A 19,956-nucleotide genomic window follows, 5' to 3' on the forward strand; every position below is an offset into this window, starting at 1 on the left:
CACCAGCCCGGGCTGAAAGCACCTAAAATTTTAATGCATTTTTAAAGGCCAAATGCGAGCTGGCGTGGCAGTTTGCAGTCGTTGGGGGCCTCAGGTTCTAAGAGAGTTTTCATTCACTCACAAGCTCTTTTCCATGAAACTCCACCAGAACGCTTTCTTCACAAGAAAGATGGAGACCAAGGAAGGCACTGGAGAGGAACCCCTCGTGTGGCAGGCACGCAGCCTGTTGGGGCGCAGGCACAAAATCCCACCCCTACAAAGCAAAAGCGGCAAACTCTCTGTCCCTTGGGGTACAGGCAAAGATCCGTTTCTGCCTCGGGAGGAGGAGAAGCAACACCCAGTTAATGCCAAATCCGAGAGAGGATAGGAAATCCTCTAACTTTTGAAAGGGCAGACAGAATTTCTGCTGCAGGGGGAAGGACGGAAGCAAAATCCCTCTGCCGCTGGGGAAGCCTCGGGAAACTCCTTGGGCTGAATGGAGGTTTGCCGCTGCTGGAAGAGGGAGGTGGGAGCCCCCATGGGGACCAATCACAGGCACCCGGCAGAGGTTTGCCGTCGCCAGGAGGAGGGCAGAAATGTTGAGAAAGCCCCACCCCAGAGCCCCAGACCCAGAAGACCTGAGACCTAGGCTGGACCAGGGCACCAGAGCACTCCACCCACACGTTCAGGGGCCTGGCGCTGAGTGACAGGCAGCAGCGGCCCGCCCCGGCAGCAGGCAGGAGCGGGGCGGCCAGCAGTTCTGGCGCCCCAGCCCGCACTGTCAGCACGAGGTTGCACCGTTCCCCTGCTGAAGGGGTTCGAATCCCGTGGTGCACTGATGACGCACAGAGAATGACCAAACCAGACTTCACTCCGCCCTGAATTGACTCAGCCCCACACTAACGACCTGACGGAGGTCTGCCTGCCCACTTTCAAGTGTGAACACTGTTAACTTCAGTCTCCAGTCCTTTACATCAGGGTTTCTCAGCCTCAGCACCACCGACACTTTGGGCCAGACCAGTCTCTGCTGCGGGGACAAGACCAGGCCTGGCTGAGAGCCTCCGTTGGAGACCTGAGAACAGTAACAGGAGACGGGAGTGTCTGAGAGCCCGCGCAGCCGACAGACGGGCTCGCCCCATAGTCCCACGATAAACAACGAGGTGAGACAAGCACAGAGACTGCCCCTTGCCCTGGGGGACCCAGTGGACTTTGGTTAGTGCCGGAGAGAAAACAGGTGACCGCCATCTCTGAGTCATCGTCGCCTCCGTGCAGGTCAGGTGCGTATGGAAACGAACCGTGGAATGCACCCCGAGCCTTGTCCGGTTTCCACCGGCCCCATGGGTTCGGGCACTGCGCACTCGGAAGTTCACAAATGTCCCATTTTAAAAGGTAAAGTATTTAAATAATAATTGGACTGATTTTTTAGTTTTTAAAGGCACGATTCATTTTGTTTTATTTTTATTCTATTACTATTTGTTAATTACTATATTTTTTCAATTTAATCTGTTTTTAAGGAAGTACTTTCTTTTCTTTTTTTCTTTTTTTTTAAGATTTTTATTTATTTTTAGAGAGGGAAGGGAGGGAGAAAGAGAGAGAGACATCAATGTGTGGTTGCTGGGGGCTGTGGCCTGCAACCCAGGCCCTGGGAATCAAACCTGTGATGCTTTGGTTCGCAGCCCGCGCTCAATCCACTGAGCTATGCCAGCCAGGGCTAATTTAATCTTTATTGTATTTTTTCCATTACCATTTAGCCTCCTTACCTTCCCCTCCCCCCCCCGGCAATCACCACACTTAATTTTTTAAAGATAGAAATCTAAGCTGATGCTATGACCACCTCTAATGGGATAAATGATTCGGAATACCTTCATTACTGTAATGTGGCAATATTACAATATAGCAAAAATAATTGGAAAGTGAAATGCAAACTTACGTGTGTGCAACAACCTACAGCACTCAAATGTTGTATTTATTTGTAACCATGGAGCACTGGGAATGTCCTCCAACTAGACTGACAAACCTTGGTGAAGTCATTAACCGGGAGCTGCTCACCATAGGAAGGAACAGACTACTGATACATAAAACCACACGGATGAATCTCAAAAGAATTCTGTGCAGTGAAAGAAGACAATTTCTAAAAGCTACATATTGTGTGCTTCCATTCATATGACATTTTGGAAAAAGCAAAACTATAGAAACAGAAAGCAGCTCAGTGGTCTGCAGGGACTGGGGATAAAAGGTGGGGGGCTGTGCGCAGAGGGGCACAGAGAAACCTGGGGGACGATGGGACAGGTCTGTGTCTCAACCGTGGCAGCGGCGGCGACCACTGTCCGCGTTTGTCAGAACCTGCAGGACTGCGCGCTGAATGGGGCGCGCTTTACTGTGTGTGAGTGGTAACTTTAAAAATGAAAAACTAAATGGGAAATAAAGCGAGTGCTCGGCGAGGTGGGACTTCTGGCACGTGGACTAGCACGCAGCCAGGAAACGCTACATTTCTCGTTGAAGTGCATGTAGGATCACGAGAAAATGCTCGCGAAAGCACGTTGCAGGGAGAAGCAGGGCGCCGAACTGCAGTCGCAGCACGGTCCGGATTCCGTGAAACGCGCGCACGCTGATGACGACAAGAAAGCGCGTCCACGCGTGTGCGAGTAGAAAAACGCCGAGAAAAGCGACAGCAGAGCGGAATGGCAGCCGGGGTGACCCCCGCATGTCGGGATCGCGAGTGGCAGTGTCTCTCGGAATACTTTTGCTTAGCTTCTAAATACTCCCCCTGCATTTTCGTTCCTTTTACAATTAAGGAAAGTCATCCACATCGTCATTTGAGAACATTTCAAGGGGCGGGAGCAGCCCGGCTGTCCCGACTCCAAAGTGGCCGGAGAGCGGCGCGCAGTCTGTGAACGGCCGGCCTCGCCGGGGCGAGCCCCGCCCCCCACCCCCCCATTTCCCCCACCCCTGGTCAGGGTTCATCGCCTTCACACCCCCTGGCTGGACACTCAGGTCTCCGCAGTCGCGGCTGCGGCCGGGGCCACCCAACGGCTTCCTGAGCACGCTGGAGTGTCAGCCCAGTGACCGCTGGTGTTGTCGCCCTGTCCTCAAGAAGAGTGACGTTATCTACGGAGCCCCTGTGCTCAGCATTCCCGCCGTCCCCCCTTGGCGTGGGAGCCCTCTCCACAATACTTTGTATTCGCTTCAGGGGTACAGCATGAATACTAGATAACCACGTAATTTTCAATAACTGCATTTTTGACGTGGGATATTTTCCACTCGCGACAGGTTTATCAGGACGTAAGACGTAGCCCCAGCATAAGTGAAGCAACATCGCTAATCTGAGTTTCATTGATTGGTCCAGAATGGATTTCATTGTTGTTGTTGTTCACGTTTTTATTTATTAATTTTCAGAGAGAGGGGAAGGGAGGGAGAAAGAGAGGGAGAAAAACATCGGCCCGCAACCCAGGCATGGACCCTGACTGGGAATTGAACCCACAACCTTTCTGTTTGCAGGCCGGTGCTCAATCCACTGAGCCACACCAGCCAGGGACATTTTCCCTTTTCCTTTTAGCCCCACAAGCCCTGGGTGAGAGAGAAGAGGCTGCTAGTCACTGGGTCACTGGGGCCGACCGGCACACCAGCAGGGCCGCGGGGTTGGGGAGAGCGCTGTGATGAGGGGCCCCAGAGCACAGAAGGGGGCCTTCCAGGTCGGGCCTCTCCGTGTGGGCAACTCCAGTCCCGACAGGTGTCATTGAAGGAGCACCACTAGGCGGAGGCACCTCCTCGCCTTCGGAGTCTGGCGCCCCCATAGTCCAACAGCGCCGCCTGGTGGACAGGCCCTGCCCCGCACGGCCCACGGCTGAATCTAGAACAGCTGTGTAATTAACTGTTGCACCTTTGGCAAGTTACCACCGAACCTCTCTGTGCCTCCGGTTCCTCATCTATACAAGTAGGAATAACTATTTACACAGTTCATGGGCTGCTGCGAGGATTCAACGAGTTAATCAATGTTAAAGAATTTAGAGCAGGGTCTAGCACTGAGTAAAACACAAATGTCCACTATTGTTATCCCCATTGTATAGACGAGCCAACCCAGGCTTACTCAGGGGTGCCCAACCTGCGGCCCACGGGCCGCCTGCAGCCCAGGAGGGCTGTGAATGTGGCCCAACACAAAACCGTAAATTTACTTAAAACGTTATGAGATTTTTGTGTGTGTGATTATGTGTTGCAACGTATTTAATGTGTGGCCCAAGACAGCTCTTCTTCTTCCAGCGTAGCCCAGAGACACCAAAAGGTTGGACACCCCCTGTATGCTCAAGGTCACACAGCTACTTAAGGTCACTTTGCTGGAGCCAAGTTTGAGTGCAGGAAATAAGACCTCACAGTCCATGCTCTTTACTGACTTTGTCTTTATGCCATTGTAAGACTGGCCTTAAGTTTCAGAGGAGAAAAAAAAGTGTCTTATCAGATTCTGGTGTGGAAAAGCCAGGCTTCCTACACACACGGCCCACGTGTGACCAAGGACGTGGCTCGCAGGAAGCACGCGTGCCCAGCTACTGGCCAGGGACGGTCTGGAGTCTCCTCCGGGGGCTGGTGAGTTGCTGACCGCCAGCTTGCATGAGCATGCTGGTGGGGTCGAGACTGCCTCTGTAATGAGGGCCCTGTGTTTGTGCTTGACCGAGCACGGTCACGCCCTTGACCTCCTGCAACCTCGAACGAGGGGAGACAGGAATCATTCTGCAGATGAGGACACACGGAGGGTCAGGGAGATGAAGGCCCTGGCCTGAGTGCATGCAGCTCATCAGTGACACGGTGTGCCCAGCTGACCCTGGGGGACGCCTCTCCCGCTCTGTGCCCCCTGCCCCCTGCACGGGAATCATAATAGTCCAAGACAGGATGTCACATTGGCCTGTGTCCCGGACTCCCTGAGTTCTCTTTGTGCATGCTGTCCCCACCTCCTTGGCCAGACTGGGTGGCTGGTCAGTCTCCGGGTCCCCAGGGCCCAGCACCTGTGCCCTCGAGTTGGGTCAAGAGCACCTGCAGGTCACCTGAGCAAATCAGGGAGCACGGGGCATTGCTGGTGTTCAGCGGCTCTGACCTGCTGTTCGGACCAGCAGTTCCCACAGTGTGGTCCTGGATCAATCAGCACCTCCCGGGGACCAGTTAGGTTTGCACACTCTGGGCCCCCCCATGCAGCCTGGCGACTTGGCACCTCTGGGGAGCAGCCTAGCACACGGGGTTGTAGCGAGCCCTCCGGGTGTTTGAGGGCCAGGGGTTCAGACAACGGCACATGCTGTTTGGAGCTAGGCCCTGGAGTTCAGACCCCAGCTCTGCCCCGTCTTGCTGTGTGGCCCGATGCAGGTCAATCAACCTCTCTGGTGTGTTTCCTCATCTGTATAACGGTACTCATACTCTGTGAGCAGGTTTATACGATGCCGTGCCAGCAGGGTGCTCTGCACGGGGCCTGGCGCGTAGCTGGTGCGTGTTCAGCCCAAGGCCGGTGGGACGCAGGCTGACAGCTTCCTGCCCCATGATGGTGCCGGGGTCGGCCTGGCTCCTCTGACCCGGTGCTTGGCCTGGGCCCTGCTCAGCTCCCCCCCGACCCGCTCTGGGGCCACAGGCATGTCACTTCCCCAGGAACCAGCGGGGGCCCTTCTCGGCCTCCCCCATCCCTACCTGGTGGATTGTGAGCAGTATCTCCCAGGCCTGGCCCCCAGCACCCAAGGCCTTGGCCCAGCCCACAGGCTGCGCATGCATGTAAGTGGGTAAGGACCCCACCGTGATGCTAGGGACCCAGAGATCAGCCTCACCTTCTGTGTGGAGGGACCTCAGGAAGCCCAGGGTCCTTGTTTAGGCTTTGACAGAGCCAGGTGCCTGCCTCAGGCCAGGTTGCTCGACCTGAGCTTGCTTGCCCTCCGGGGGCATTGCCAGGGCACAAGGGTGACATGCCCCCGTCCAGCCCCACTCCGAGGGGAGGGACCTGGGACAGGCTGCCTGGGGTGGTGCAGACACAGCCGTGACCCAGGGGCAGAAGGGGCAGCTGGGCCCGGGAAGCGGCTGTGGGCGTGGGAGACCAACGGAGGGGTGGAGAGGACTCGGTGGCCCTGTGTGGAGGGTGTGGGTGGGGCAGCCCAGGATGCCAGGAGGTCCTGGCTGGGGGGGACAGGGAGAATGGGGTGTCACCCATAACCACACTCAGTGACCACCTGAGTTTCTGTGGCCTTTCCCCCTCATTCGAATCCTCCTGCTGGAAGGCAGGCACTGTTCTCCCCTGGGGAAACTGAGGCCCAGCTTGCCCCCGAGGGCCAGGACAGGGCTGACAGGTGGGCAGGGGGGGCCCTTCCAATCCTCCAGGCACTCTGGGGAAGACGGGAGGCGGGAGGAGGCCTCGCTGAGCAGGGGCTGTGCCCCCCACTTGCCCCCTTGCTCTTCGAGGGCCGGGGGGTGGTCGAGGAAGGGCTTGGTTTGCACTTAGGAACCCTGCAGGCCTGGGCTGCGCCGCAGCTGTCACGGGACCACGGGCAGAGCCCCCGGGCCTCCCGCGTCCACCTCGGCAGAGTGGGGCGGCTCCAGCCTCCCCGAGGGCTGCGGTGCGGGTGCGCGAGCTCACCCCGTGCTCCGGGCCCTCCCTCTGCCTGTCCTGCCTCTCTGCACTGCAGCTGCGCGGCGAGGTGCAGGCTGGTGTCCTGTCTGGGCGGTGGCGGTGGCAGGCGGCTCTGCCGGGCTCCAGCGCCTCCCCCGGAGGGGACAGCAGGGGCCCAGCACCGTCCGACCAGGCAGCCACAGGACAAAGGTTCGTCCCGACACCCCGCAAGCTGGGCAAGTGCCGCTGCAGTGGCCGCTGCCCACCGACTCCTCCCCCCTCTGGCCTTTCTTCTCACCTCACCCACCTGAGCGTGGGGGGCTCCTCAGGTGAGTTTGGCTCTTGGAGCCCGTTTCTTTCTTTTTTTTTTTTTTAAGAGTTCACTTATTTTTAAGCCCTGGTTGGTGTAGCTCAGTGGATTGAGTGCGGGCTGTGAACCAAAGCATCGCAGGTTCGATTCCCAGTCAGGGTACATGCCTGGGTTGCAGGCCAGGTCCCCAGTGGGGGCCACATGAGAAACAACCACACATTGATGTTACTCTCTCTTTCTCCCTCCCTTCTCCTCTCTTAAAAAAAAAATAAATAGTATCTTAAAAAAAGTTCATTTATTTTTAGAGAGGGCAAGGGAGGAGGAAAGAGAGGGAGAGACATGGATGTGCACAAGAAACACTGATCGATTGCCTCTCACACGCCCCTAACCAGGGACCTGGCCCCCAACCCAGGCACGTGTCCTGACCGGGAATCGAACTGGCGACCTTCCAGTCAGTGGGGCGATGCCCAACCCACTGAGCCACCCAGCCAGGGCTTGGAGTCTGTTTCATACAGCCAAAGGGAAATGGGGACAGGGCGTTTGGAGATGGTAGGCTCGGCAGATGACCTATGAACAGGCGCTCGGGGATGGGGGGCGGGGAGCCCGGCTGTGGGGCAGGGCGGGGTCCCTGGTCTGGTCCCGCTGTTGGGGCCCCAGGGAGGGAGGGAGGCCCAGGCCACACCATGGCAGGTTCAGGGGGAAGGGGAACCCTGAGGGGCCCGGGGGCCTCAAACCCGCCACCCCCGGTGCAGCAGGGCCAGTGGGACAGGGACACGGCCCCCCGGACAGTGGTCTGGGCCCAGGGTCTCGCCCGCTCCCGAGCTGGTCCGTGCCGCCGGGGACACGTGCACACGCTGAGGCGAGTGTGAGGCACACGCACGGCACAGACACGGTCGTGAGATCAACTGTTTATTGATTTTTTCCTAAAATACTATAAAGAAACTCCTGAACTGAAAAGACTTGACAATTTTTGGTAATCTGTAGCAAAGGAATGACGCTTTCCGCTGGTGAGTCTTGGTGACGCCCGCACACGCACACCCGCTGTCCCCGCGAGACGCCCAGCTCGCCGCCGGGACATGGGGCAAGGCACAGCCTGTGCTGGCGGCGGCCGCTCCCCGACGTCCGAGTTACACAAAATAGAAGTTCTCCCTCCCCCGCCCTGCGGTTACAGTGCCGCTTCCGGCCGCAGCGCGTCCGCTCCCTGAAGGCCGAGGACACTCGGAAGAGCCCCTTGTGCCGGGGGCGAGCCCAGGCTTCTGTTTGCCCCGAGGGACTCGGGGGGCTGAAGTCTGCGGGGCAGGCCTGGGGGCTCGGCTGTGCCCTACCGTGGAGGGGCGAAGGCCGGTTGGCGGGTGGACTGCAGCGGGCCAGGGAGGACAGACCTCCCTCCGGCAGCGTCCACTCCAGGGGCCCAGGGCCCACGTCCGGAGTCCCGAGGAGGCCCACCCAGCCCGCCAGCCGGGCCTGGGCCCGACTGCCACGGTCTTCGAGCAGTTTACGAATTACATCCACTGTCGAAGGCCTCTAAAATCTCATGGAAACAGCAGACAAGCTCTTTAGATTCTCTGAACATGAAACCACACGCACAGACACACGCCAGGACGCGGCGGCCTGACTAGCGCAGCACCGTGAGCTGCAGGTGCCCGCGCCCGACCCACACGTCTTCTCGGTCTGACCGTCCGCTCGCTGGCGGTGTGGTCCCCGCGCGGCCCCGCGGCTGAAGCAGGCGGAGGAGGAACTGGGTTTCCACGCGGTGGCTGTGGGACGCACCGCACACGCTGTTCCCAAAGCCCATGCACTCACGGCAGACTCCCACCCGTGAGGTGTTCCCGCGCTCCGCCGCGGCCTCCTGCCTCCGGCGTCCTGTCTGTGCAGGCCGGGCTGCGGCCGCCGCGGGCCGTGGCGAGGGCGAGGGGCAGCACGAGGCGGTGACGGGGCACTGCTCCCCCAGCCCGGCGCACCCCCGTCCGCGCCGGAATTTAAGCACAAACGAACGGACAGACGGGTAGTGAAAAGGCACAGCCACGCGCAGCCTTTAAATTAAAAACCTCGGGAAACGGCACACACATCTGCTCGCTCGGGTGAGGGTGGGGAGCGCTCGCGTCAGAGGGAGGAGCCACAGGGGCGAGCGCGGGGTGGCCCAGGGCTGGCGCGGAGGCGGGCCCACAGACAAGGCCTCGGATGCCCAGCCCCAGCAGAGCCACACGCGCACCGAGCAGGCAGCGGGCAGGGCCGTCACCGGCGGACGGTGCGTCTTCCTGTGCTCACGTGTCCCCGCCGCGCCGCGGGAGGGCTGCCGCCCTGGGGTAGTGGCCGGCTCGTCCGTCTTCGAGAGACGCCATGAAGCCAAGAGCAATGGAACCATCATCTTTTGCAGGAACAGGAGGGGCCGCCCGCACGGCCCGCTGGAGGTGCCGGAGTGCTGTCCAGGCCGCCGGCTCACGGAGCGCGGGGGCCGCGCCCCCCCGCCGGCCAGCCCGCGGCCGTCACTGGATGGCCTCGACGTAATTTGCTGGGTACAGGCCGACCCGGCCGTCGTCCAGGCGCCCCTTGCACCAGCCCTGCTCGTCCTCGTCCTCGATCTTGGTCAGCTCGTCCCCTGCGAGACAGGAAGGGAGGGGTCTGGCTGGGCTGGCGGGGACATGCTGACCGCGGTCGGTCTCCCTCTGCCCCCCACCCCAGGGCCACCGAGGGTCGACAATGTGGGTGGGAGGGACAGGCACTCCACAGGGCATGGCAGGAGGAGGAGGACCCTGGTGCCCCCGGGGGCCCAGTGGGCTCCGAGCCTTTTCAAACTGAGGACGGCAGCCCATCTCCGTGAGCGGCAGCCAACGTTTAACCGAAAACGCCAGACCGCAGAGCCACGTAACCAGGACGGCGAGTTCCACAAAACCGCCCTCGGCCACCGGCAGCGGGGGTGTGCTGGCGGTCGGCACGGCCCCTGTGGCTGCGGGAGGGCGTCTGGAGGGCGCTGAGCTGAGACCAGCCCCTGCCCCCCTTGGGCGCCCCAGGTGCTGCTCTGGGGACTGGGCAGGGTGGCCGCACCAAGGGCTCCCCCAGCTGGGGGCCTGGGGCGGAAGGCTTTCCCCTCGGGGACCTGCGGGGCTGGGCTCCGCATCTCCTGCTGCAGGCGCCTGCGCCCAGGCCCCGCCCAGCTGGCGGCGACGGCGCCCACGAAGGCACCAGGGCGCCTCCCTGTGCCGAGTTCTGGCGCTGAGCGTCGGAGTGGGGGCTGGGGGGACCGGGGGCCCACACATGCAGCTGGCAGGAACCGGAGCGGAGCCGCCGCAGAACAGGGCCCTCCGGAGGCTGGAGGCACCGGCTGGCGCCGCGGGGGGCACCTACCCGCCTTGAGGCTCAGCTCGTCGTGCTCCTGCCCCTCGTAGTCGTACAGCGCGCGGACCCGCGCCTCCGCGCCCGTGCCCGAGGCGGCGTCCTCCTCGAACGGGTTGGAGTCCCCGTTGGCATCCGAGGAGGAGAACGGGTTGTTGGCCTCGTCGTCGGACCAGTCGGCGGGGTAGCTCTGCGTCTTCTCGAAGCTGCTCACGCTGCAGGAAAGAGGGGGCGGGGCCCTGAGCAGGGGGCGGAGCCAGAGGCGGGAGGCCCTGGGCGGGGGCGGGGGCGGGGCCGGGGCTCCTCCGCAGGGCGCAGCCGGGCGCCTCGCAGGGCCCACACCAGCCCAGGGCAGAGGTGGGGATGCCCGGCAGGCCCGTCCTCCTGTGCAGAGGCCGTGACCACGGTCAACAGCAGACAGAGAGAAGGCAGCCACAGACGGCTAGCTGGTGCCCCCCCTGGAGAAATAGAAAAACCCGAGACCGTCCACGCCTGTAGCCGGGCCACCGCCCGCGGGCCCCGCGCAGAGTTCTGAGCGCCGCGGGCCGAGACCCCGGAGAGAGAGGAGGCGACAGACCGAGCGGCAGGCGGGGACCAGAGGAAAGCGTTCGTTCACCAACGTTTTGGGCTTAACGTCCTCCTTCTCACTGACGGTGCTGCCCGTGTCGTCCTCGTCCTCGAAGGGGTTGTAGCTGGACAGTGACTGCGCTGACCGCGGGGGGTTGCTCGGGACACTAAGGTCGCTACGGGGAGAGAGAGAGCTTTCAGGGGACCCCGGCGCGCAGCCCCCGGGGCCGGGCGCTCCAGCTGCAGGACCACCCACACGGCCAGGGGCTCACAGCCCCAGTCACTCGGGTGGGAGGAGCACGGTGTGCGAGCAGGAGGCTGGTTTCCGCCGGCCGAACGCTCCGCTGTCCTCCGGCTGCTGAACGCACGCCCTTCAGGCGTCTCAGACAACAGGTCTGCATCCTCCCTCCCTCCTCAAACCTGAACCAGTCTGCCCCGACGGGAGCCCGGGGCTCGGAGCCCTGGTGACGGGAAGAGGGAGGCTCCCGGAGCTCCGCGGACCCCACCGCACAGCGCGCCCCTCCTCCTGACCACGGGAGGGTCCGGCGCCTCCCCCCGGCCCTTCTGGGCCTGGGGCACCGGAAGCAGCGCCGGAGCCCCCTGAACGGCCCTGTCCGGGAAGGAAGAGCCCCCGCTGCGCTCCAGAGAGCGAGCCCATCTGAGCACCCAGACGACTGCCTGCTGTGTCCGGCCAGGAAGACCCGAGAGAAAGCCCGGCCTGAGCCGGGCCTGAGGGCTGGCGGCCGGGGCGGCCGGGGCAGGGGCCGCAGGCGCTGCAGCAGCACGGACGGCGAAGGAGGAAGACGGGCCCCGGCACCGGCCGCCACGTGTCGGGCCCTGTGACCAAGTCACGGACCTGAACTCCGAGTCACCGGGTGGGCTCCCGGGGCCAGCACCACCTCTCGCCCACGAGTCCAGGGCCGCACAGAGCGGGCACTCCAAGGGCTAGACCGATGGCTCAGAGCCAAGGATGGGGGGCGCGGGCGGCGGGAAGAAATGCCGCACAGGACAACAGAGTGACCCGAATGACCTTCCGGACGCCAGGCCTGGTGAAGGGCACTGGGCCCAGCCTGCCCCGGCCCACACCTGGGCCGGCGTCTGAGACCCCAGGCCCCCTCTCACCTTGGCACCTTTCCCCGGCCGACGTTCTGAGAGGGGTCACTTTGGGGGGCTGGATTTGTGCAGCAGCCCGTGCAGCCCAGGCCGCCCCCAGGGCTTCCCTGGGGGCCATCTCGTCCTCCCCCCAGCCTCCCCCCAGCCACTCAGGTGCTGGCCTGGTCCCTGGGATGGCGCTTGCTGCCCTTGTCACTTAACCAGCCCACCTGCCCAGGTGGCGACGGAGCAGCTGAGCGAGGACAGGCCACGTCCGCCCAGGCGGTCTGGGCAGGGGCTACAGAAAGGCCCCTGGACGTGGTGCTGACCCTCCCTAGGCAGCCGCAGCCGTGAGATGCAGCCCCGCGCACTGCACCACAGCTCAGTGTGACGGCAGCTCTGCCCCTGGCCGTGTGGTGGGCAGGCTCCCAGGGCGGCGGGGCTGGGACCACGGCTCCCTGGGGCCAAGCTCCCGAAATGGGTGATGGGAAGTCTGAGGCGGGGTGGGCCTTGTCTCGCTCACGCTTCCCCAGGGGTTCTGATGACCCCGGTGCCACCTCTTCTCGCCAGACCCAGCTTCCGCCAGCAGCGAGAAACACCCGGGGCGCTCACAGGGGACGCTCACCGATGCCCTCCTGCCGCCTTCCCACCAGGCACCTGCCCTCCGCACAGGGGCGGGCACAGCCGGGTCTGGATGCTCGCACCCACCCGGAAGAAGCCGACAGAGACCTCCCACCTGTGTGCACCGGTGGGGACTCATCGTGACCCGCACCTGACGTCAATACCTCCCCTTACTGGGGCCCAGAGCAAGGGCGTGGCCAAGGCTCCCTCTCTGGATCTTTCCCCAGCTCCAGGAGAATTCAGGTGCCCAGGGGGCATCTGGGCAGATGCCCATGGGGGTCCCTGTGAGGCCCCCTGGGGACTCCCCCCAGAGTCCCAGCTGGGGGAGTCCCAGCAGGGGGCGTCCCGGCCCATGCAGAGGGCCCGGGGGGAGGCCGCCACACCCACCTGCTGGGTTTGTTCTGCAGAGCCTGGTCGCCGGTCTGGTTGATGCCCGTCAGGGTGACGCCGTCGGTGGTCTTCTTCTTCTCTCTGCGGCTGAGCGTCCGGTTCATGTCCGCAGACCACTCCTGGCAGCCGGCACCGAGGGGGAGAGACGGGGAGCTCATTCGTTTGAGGCCACATCAGTCTGCGACACGGGGCGGGGGCTCGGCCTTCAGGGCTGAAGACCCTTCCTGTCTACTCTCTAAGCTGTCTCTGGTCCCCAGGGTGCAAGAGCACTGGCCGTGGGGACCTGAGCAGGCCTGCAATGGGGGAGCGAACCCCCGGGGTCACTGCATCACCCCGGGAGCGATAAGCCAGCCCACCACTCAAGTCCCCACGGAGGGGCGCCCTCCCTGGCGCTCTTTGTATTTCGACCGGAGGCAGCACGGGGGGTGGGGGGCGCTAACAAAGGCAGGTGCTCATCTCCCCAGAGGGTCACTAGTTCCCAGCACGTAAACGGGCTTTTATCAGCCGCTCTGGAAAACACCAGGAGAGTGGGGAGGGGGGAGCCACCACACGACTTTCTGGAAAAGCACGTGTACGCACGGCGAATGAGTTCTCCCTCCCGGGGGCACCCAGCACCACACGACTCAAACCGGACGAGTGCTGGGGGGTGGGGGGGACTGAGTCCGAGGCTCCGAGCAGGCGCAGTGACTGCTCTCGCAGTCAGACGCGTCTCAGATGAGCAAGCTCAGACCAGAGGAAGTTCCTCGTCCACACAGCGGGGGCGCCAGGCCAGGTCGCCCATCAGCCCGTCACGGCTCCACTGCAGTCACAGGACTGAGGACGCACTGGAACTTGGGCCCCCGCGACCTCCCGAACATGACCCTGTCCTGACCGGGGGCTTGCTGGCAAGGGCTGGCGAGATCGGCCCCCGGCCGACTTCCCGAGTCGGCCGGTCCGTCTGCAAATCTGGGCGGACACGGCCAGCGGGCTCTCCGCCGCCACAGCTCTCCCCAGTACACGTGTCCAGAACCCCGCCTCGGACCCACGCACAGACCCGCCCGGGCTGCACCCGCACGGCAGGGGGCTGGAATTCAGTGAGTTAGCTATGAAACAGTAACTTACTTCATCCTCGTGGCATGGGAAAAAGAAACAAATGATTTCATTAGAGGAGAGTGAGCACCACGGGGTCCATGGACAGGGTCCCCCAGGGCTCTCCCCCACCCCGGACCGCACCCCGAGAGACAGCCTGTCAAATCCTCCTCCTCAGACACTCTGCTGCCCGGGGGTCGACTGCTGACAGGCACCCTAAGGGACTGGGGCTGGGCCACAGGGACCCACACTGTCACCCGCGGAAGTCCCGGAGAAGCCCCGGAGAACAGGCCCGCGTGCCGGGACTGACCACACTGCCGGCCAAGACGGGGCCGGGCGGGCTTCTGTGAGGCTGGCCTGTGGCCAAAACCCCACGTGGCCCAGGTCACGGACCCTCCAGCCACCCGCGAGAGAGCTGCTGCTGTCGTGGCGTTTGACACAGGGGAAACTGAGTCACAGAGAGGGCAGCGACGTGCTCAGGGTCCCACCGCCGGCAGGTGGCGAGGCGGGCCCTGCCTGCAGCCGGGGCTCAGGCCGCACTGCGTCGGGGGGAGCCAGTCGGCTCGAGGGCACGGCAGGGAGTCGCCCCCAGCACCCTCCTGGGAGAGGCCCTGCTCCACCACGAGGCAGGGAGAACCTGCCCTCAGCGAACAGGGCCAGGACTGGGGCCATCGCCCCGTCTGCTCCCTCAGGGCAGGGGCAGCGCCTGGTGGCCCAGCGGGGCAGCTGGAAGAGTCTGAGGTCCCCAGGGACTCCGCACGCACAGACACTGGAAGGCTCGGGCCCACGGGAGTGGGAGAGGAGGAAAGCTAACCCTGAGCCCACACTGGCTGAGCTCTGTCTGAGAGAAGGGAAAGTGTGAAGGGGAGAGGAGCCGCACAGCGAGACCGCCAGCCCTTCCTGACTCGGACCGGCGGCCGCGGGACAGGGGCCTGTGGTCTGCCAGGCCTGGGGTGCGCTGCGGCTGCCCCCTTCCCGGCCCGGTCCCAGGGCGGGGTAGGGAACCGGTGGTAGAGGGTGTCCTGCGTGCCCCACAGCCCCTGGGACTCACCCTGAAGGAGTGCCAACGGTCAACCAGGGCCCACCCCGTTCTGAGTGTGGAAGACCCTCCCTAGAGGCTCAGAGAGCCCGGCGGCAGTGCCCAGCGTGCAGAAGACGGAGCATCAGCCTGCTGCGGGCCAACACAGAGTTGGAACGAGAAGGACAGCGTGCGGGTCGGCCCCGTGGGCCAGGCCTCGGCCGGGCTGAGGGGCGGTGCGTGCAGCCTCCTCTTACCTCGAACTGCGGCCAGTTCATGGACATGCCCGGCCCGTGGTTGGCTCGGAACCACCTCAGGTCCTCCACCGCGTCGGCCGCTTTGATGCTCTGCTCCAGGTCGCAGTAGGTGTTTCGGTAGCTGAGCCAGAGAGAGAAGCTGCTGCTTTGGGAAGGCAGGGGTGCCGCCGCCCGTCCTAGCACCACGCCTGGCCACGGCACGCACGAGCTCTGCGGCCCCTCGACAGCCGACGTGGCAATGCAGACCAGGACACGCCGCCCTGGCTCGGCCGGGCCATCGTCCGGCCTCAGCGTGCACAGGCGCGAGCAACCACCAGGGCGCGGAGCCTGCTGCGCGGGCCTCTGACAATCGGTGCCAGCACCGGGGCTGCACGGGCCGCCAGTCTGGGTGGCCCCGTTTCCTCAGGTCCAGAACCCAGGGTCGGGAAAGGTCCTCCCCGCCCCCTCAGGAAGCTGGGCGGCCTGTGCTCAGCCGTGCAACGGTAGTACTCGAAGACGCCACCTGGCGGCGGGGGCGCCTTCTGCGCCACGGCGCACAGCAGCCGGCCTTCCCAGGGAGCCGCCGGGCCGGGCCGGGCAGGAGTATCACCGAGGGTCCCGGCACTGTCGCTGCTGACCTGTGTGGCTGGCAAGTCACCACCCTCTCTGGGCCTCACCGTCCACCTCCTGTAGGTGGGCCCGACGCCATGTGTGACAGGCTGACCTGTGTTCTCCAGAACACAACCCCCCGCAGCTCCCAGTGTCCCCCGAGGGCTCCTCCCAGAGGTACCAGGTCAAACGGTCCGCAGAGCGGCCCACACCCACGGCGTCTTTCTATAAAGGGGGAACTTGGACGCGGACACCGAGCGGTAGGACGGTGTGAGACCGCAGGGAGAAGACGGCCTGTGGCTGCAGCGGCGCGTCGTTGGCTGGGACGGCCAGGGACGGACCGGCGCGAACCCCCGAGGCCGGAAGGGGCAGGCAAACCCCACCCCAGAGCGGTCCGGCCCCCGGCCTCCGGAGCGGGGGTGCATTTCCGCTGATGGCAGCCGCCCAGTCTGCGGTATACTGGGACACGACTGCACCACCTCCCGGCCAGTGGCGGGGGGGACGGGGCGCGGCCAGGCGTGCTGGCCTCGGACAAGCGCTCACGCGTGGGAGTTACTCTCTGTTCACAGAAGAGTGGACACGGCCCAGCCCCGCCCCAGCCAGCCGCGTGGCCTCGGGCAAGTCGCTTAACCCGGCCCAGCCTCAGCCCTCTTGGAGGGGAGGGACGCACGAGGGGCCTCAAAGTCAGACCACCGGGGGCAGGGCACGCCAGCCCTGAGGGGCTGACTTCAAATCCACCAACTGGCTGGTCCAGCTGCGGCCTCCCCTCACGCCCAGGCCCAGCGGCGGGGCCGGGCCCAGGCGGCGGAGCACAGCGGCCGCGAGAAGGCCAGCGGGCACGGCTGTGCTGGGCCTGGGGAGCCGCGGGCGCCGACTCCACGGGGGCGCGCCCGGCCGCGGCGGAGAGGGTGCCCACCTGGCCACGTTGGACAGGTCGAGGTGCTTCTGGACCTCCAGCAGGACCTCCCGGAAGAAGCGCAGGCGCTTCTCCTCGAACTGCTGGCACTGCTCGAACACCTGCTCCATGTTCTCCATGTACTGCGGCGTGCCCTGGTCCAGCTCCTTCAGCGCCTTCTCGTACTTCTCTCGGGTCTGCGGGGGGGGGGGAGACACGCCGGGGAGGGCCGCCGGCGGGTCAGCGAGCGAGGCTGGGCGCCCCCGGGCGACGTCCGTACGGAGTAAGCACGGCGAGGGGCTGTGCCAGCATCTGGGGGCACCCCAGTCTACTGCCTCTGCACCCTCCCTCGAGTCCCTTGACACACCCCCCGCCGCCGTCCGCAGGGCCAAGCTGGCGGCGGGCTGGGGGCCGGAGCACAGGCCAGCCCTGCCCCTCCTGGGAACCGTCCGGGTACAAGACGGGGCCCTGCGCTCGGGCCCTGCGACGACACAGGCCTCCAGGCAGAGCCCGGCCGGCACCCGAGCAGCCCTCCGCGACCATCCCGTCTGACCTTCTCACCGATCCACTGGGGGGGGTGCGCGCACCCCAGACGCCACGCCACCTGTTCACCGTCTCTTTTGCACGGAGAGCCCCCATCCAGCCACCCCCAGCGCTCCTGCGGCCTCTGCCCACACCTCTTTGGGGCTTTCTGCGGCTGCAGGAAAACTCTCCCCGCTCCCGTCCCCTGCGGTCCCTGCGGCCCCAGTGCACCAGCCGTCACCTGTCCACGGGGACCTGCTGCCACACCAGAGCAGTCCCTCTATCGGCTGGGCCTCCACACCTCTGCCCTCCCTTCTCCAGTGGCTCCCTGTCCGCAGCATCTCGAGCTCTTTGCTTTGCCTGACATTCAAGGCCATTGGCGCTCTGGTTCTCAAAACCGTCTGTGCAGGCCCATACGTCAGCTACCCCTCCTCCGCCCCGGGAGCACCCACGGCTCCACGCCCTACACCAGGGCTCCCTTCCGCCGAGTGCCCACAGCAACCGCCACGACACTGGCACCCTGTCCCCAGGCACAGGGGCCATCACTCCCCTGCTCGCCCAGGGTTCCGCCCCGATCCTCAGGTGGGCGCCGTGGGCTCTGGTGAGACCTTCCTGAGGGCAGGGATGTGTTTTAGTGCCACGCCCCTCCGCCCACCCGTGCCACCAAGCAGCGACAGAAGCTCCCCGTGGGCCAGCCACGAGAGCGGGAGAGGCAGGTGCACCTATCACGTACAGAGACGCACACGACTTACCTTCAGGACGTCTTGCTTGCATTTTTCTACTTTGTCCTGCAATTTCTTCAGCTGTTCAGGGTTGAGGGATGGGTCCACTTTGCTATTGTTTTCTCGCGATATCGCCAACTTCTCCTCTTTGCACGCTGTGTGGTAGGCTTTCTTCGCCGCCTCCACCTACGGGGGAAGCGGTTCCTGAGCACCATGACTCGGAGAGGTCCAAGCCCTCGCCCGGGGACCTGCCCGTGCGGCCCAGGGCGGGGAGAGAGCCGGTGCACAGCTGTGCGTGGCAGGATCACAAGCGGCCGTAACAGAGGGCTTCGTTCAACAGGCACTGACCGGCGCCTGCTCTGTGCGGCGCTGTCCTGGGCGCCAGGGAGGGGCGCGGCACCAGACGAAGGGCCTGGGGGTGCACGGCGCCCAGCACAGCTGCGGAGGCAACTGCAAGAAACGACTGACGCTGCGGGTGTATCAGAGGGCGACAGGTGCCAAGGAGGAGAATAAAGCAAGGGAGACACGGGCACCCTGTGGGGCCGCTGGGCCAGCGGGGCTGTGCGGAGACGGCCACCCAGGTGACATGGAGCGAGCAGGCAAAGAGGGGGTGGCCCTCTGAGGGAAGGGCACGCCGGGCAGCAGGAGCAGCAGATGCAAAGAGAGCGTCAGAGGGAAACCTAACAGGAGAGAAGGGGCGATGTTGGGAGGCGGGGCCACAGGCCGCGGTTTCCACGGTTTCCGTGGCTGTTATTCACACCCGTGCACACGCACACGGATGCCGACGTGCGTGTAGCTTCTCTAACAGAAGCTCCTTCCTTGAGCCAGCCACAGATTCCACTTCAGAGAGGAGATGAGCTTGTCGCCGTGGCCTCCCGAGGGGGCAAGGCTGTTACAAAGGAGCCAGGGACAAGAAGGAAGGGAAAGGAGATGCGGCCAAGGCCAAGACAGAGGAGCGGAGGGAAGGCTGCAGTTCTGACCAGAAGACACAGGTGCGGGGGAGGGGCCTGGGGAGGGGGAGGGGGAGGTGGGGGTGCAGCTCCGGAGGGACGTGGGCCGAAGCCCCCCGCTAGCCAAGGCTGGGTGAGACGCGGCTGCTGCGGCTGCTTCTTTCGGGAAAACGAACCTCAGTGTCGCTTGCAAATCCTCGAGGAAAAAACCCGCACGAGAGAGAACGGGTTTAAGTGAATGCTCTCTGCCAGCCCGGAGGGCTTCAGAAGTCTGCCACGGGCGACTCCCGGGGGGCGGGGGAAGGGGGGGGCTGGGGAAGTCCTGTCAGCGGACCGAGCTGGGTTTGGGCTCTACCACCAGCATGGGCCCTGATGCTCCGTCTCCCGACCGTAAAATGGGGTGATGAGGGTTAACTTCACGTTTGGACCTTGGGTAAACGTTAGCCTCTAAGGTCCTCTGGCCCGAGGGGCGGCCCTCCCTCTATTTCCGAAGCTGCAAACAGCTCCTGGGGGTGTGGGGGGGGCACTGCTTCGGGGCGGGGGGACTAGGGCCACGCGGTCACCAGCCGGGGCCACGGGCCGCAGGCCCGTGGGCCGCAGGGAGGCCGCCGGCGGGAGGGCGCACCTCTTTCAGCTTCTTGGCCCAGGGCTTCTGCGCCTTCCGAAAGCCGTCCTCGGCTTCCTTGGTCTCCTTGAAGCCCCCCATCATCTGCTTGTGGAAGGCCTCCTTCTGCCAGTTCTTGACCTTCTCGAAGTCCTCGTTCATCAGCGCGGCCTTCACCTGCAGGTGCAGCTCGCTCACCCCCTCCGCCTCGGACGTCACGGCCACCCAGGCCTTCTCCAGCGTCCCGTACTGGGGCCCTGCGCGGACACAGCCCGGGGTCACTGCGCCTGCCCGCCCCTCCCGCTGCCGGGGGCGTGGGGGCGTGGGGCCTGCGGCCGGGCCGTCTGGCCGGAAGGCTTCCTTCTGGCTGTCCCGACCCCTTGTCTCAGGGCTGTTCCCTTTCCAGTTCCGGGGATGATGCAAGTAAGGAGGAACTGAAGCTGGATCAGCCTGGCCATTCTTTTATAAGGGA

General features: G+C 64.2%; 1 protein-coding gene across 4 annotated transcripts in view; it reads right to left on the reverse strand.

Annotated features, from left to right (window-relative positions):
* Positions 1 to 7,750: 7,750 nt before the first annotated feature.
* PACSIN2 (protein kinase C and casein kinase substrate in neurons 2) overlaps positions 7,751 to 19,956 on the reverse strand; it is an 82,285-nt gene continuing 70,079 nt past the window's right edge. The window contains exons 4-12 of one of the 4 annotated variants that reach the window (XM_028533190.2): positions 19,506 to 19,741; positions 17,961 to 18,116; positions 16,708 to 16,883; positions 15,204 to 15,324; positions 13,962 to 13,967; positions 12,858 to 12,979; positions 10,811 to 10,933; positions 10,203 to 10,405; positions 7,751 to 9,456 (exon numbers count right to left, since the gene is read on the reverse strand). In XM_028533190.2, coding sequence (XP_028388991.1) covers positions 9,344 to 9,456; positions 10,203 to 10,405; positions 10,811 to 10,933; positions 12,858 to 12,979; positions 13,962 to 13,967; positions 15,204 to 15,324; positions 16,708 to 16,883; positions 17,961 to 18,116; positions 19,506 to 19,741 — 1,256 coding nt within the window. In that variant the 3' untranslated portion in view covers positions 7,751 to 9,343. The remainder of the gene's footprint in view (positions 9,457 to 10,202; positions 10,406 to 10,810; positions 10,934 to 12,857; positions 12,980 to 13,961; positions 13,968 to 15,203; positions 15,325 to 16,707; positions 16,884 to 17,960; positions 18,117 to 19,505; positions 19,742 to 19,956) is intronic. The other 3 variants (XM_028533192.2, XM_028533189.2, XM_028533191.2) reach the window with 3 other exon arrangements.

Source organism: Phyllostomus discolor, chromosome 2 (assembly GCF_004126475.2).
Source record: "Phyllostomus discolor isolate MPI-MPIP mPhyDis1 chromosome 2, mPhyDis1.pri.v3, whole genome shotgun sequence".
Lineage (NCBI taxonomy): Eukaryota > Metazoa > Chordata > Mammalia > Chiroptera > Phyllostomidae > Phyllostomus > Phyllostomus discolor.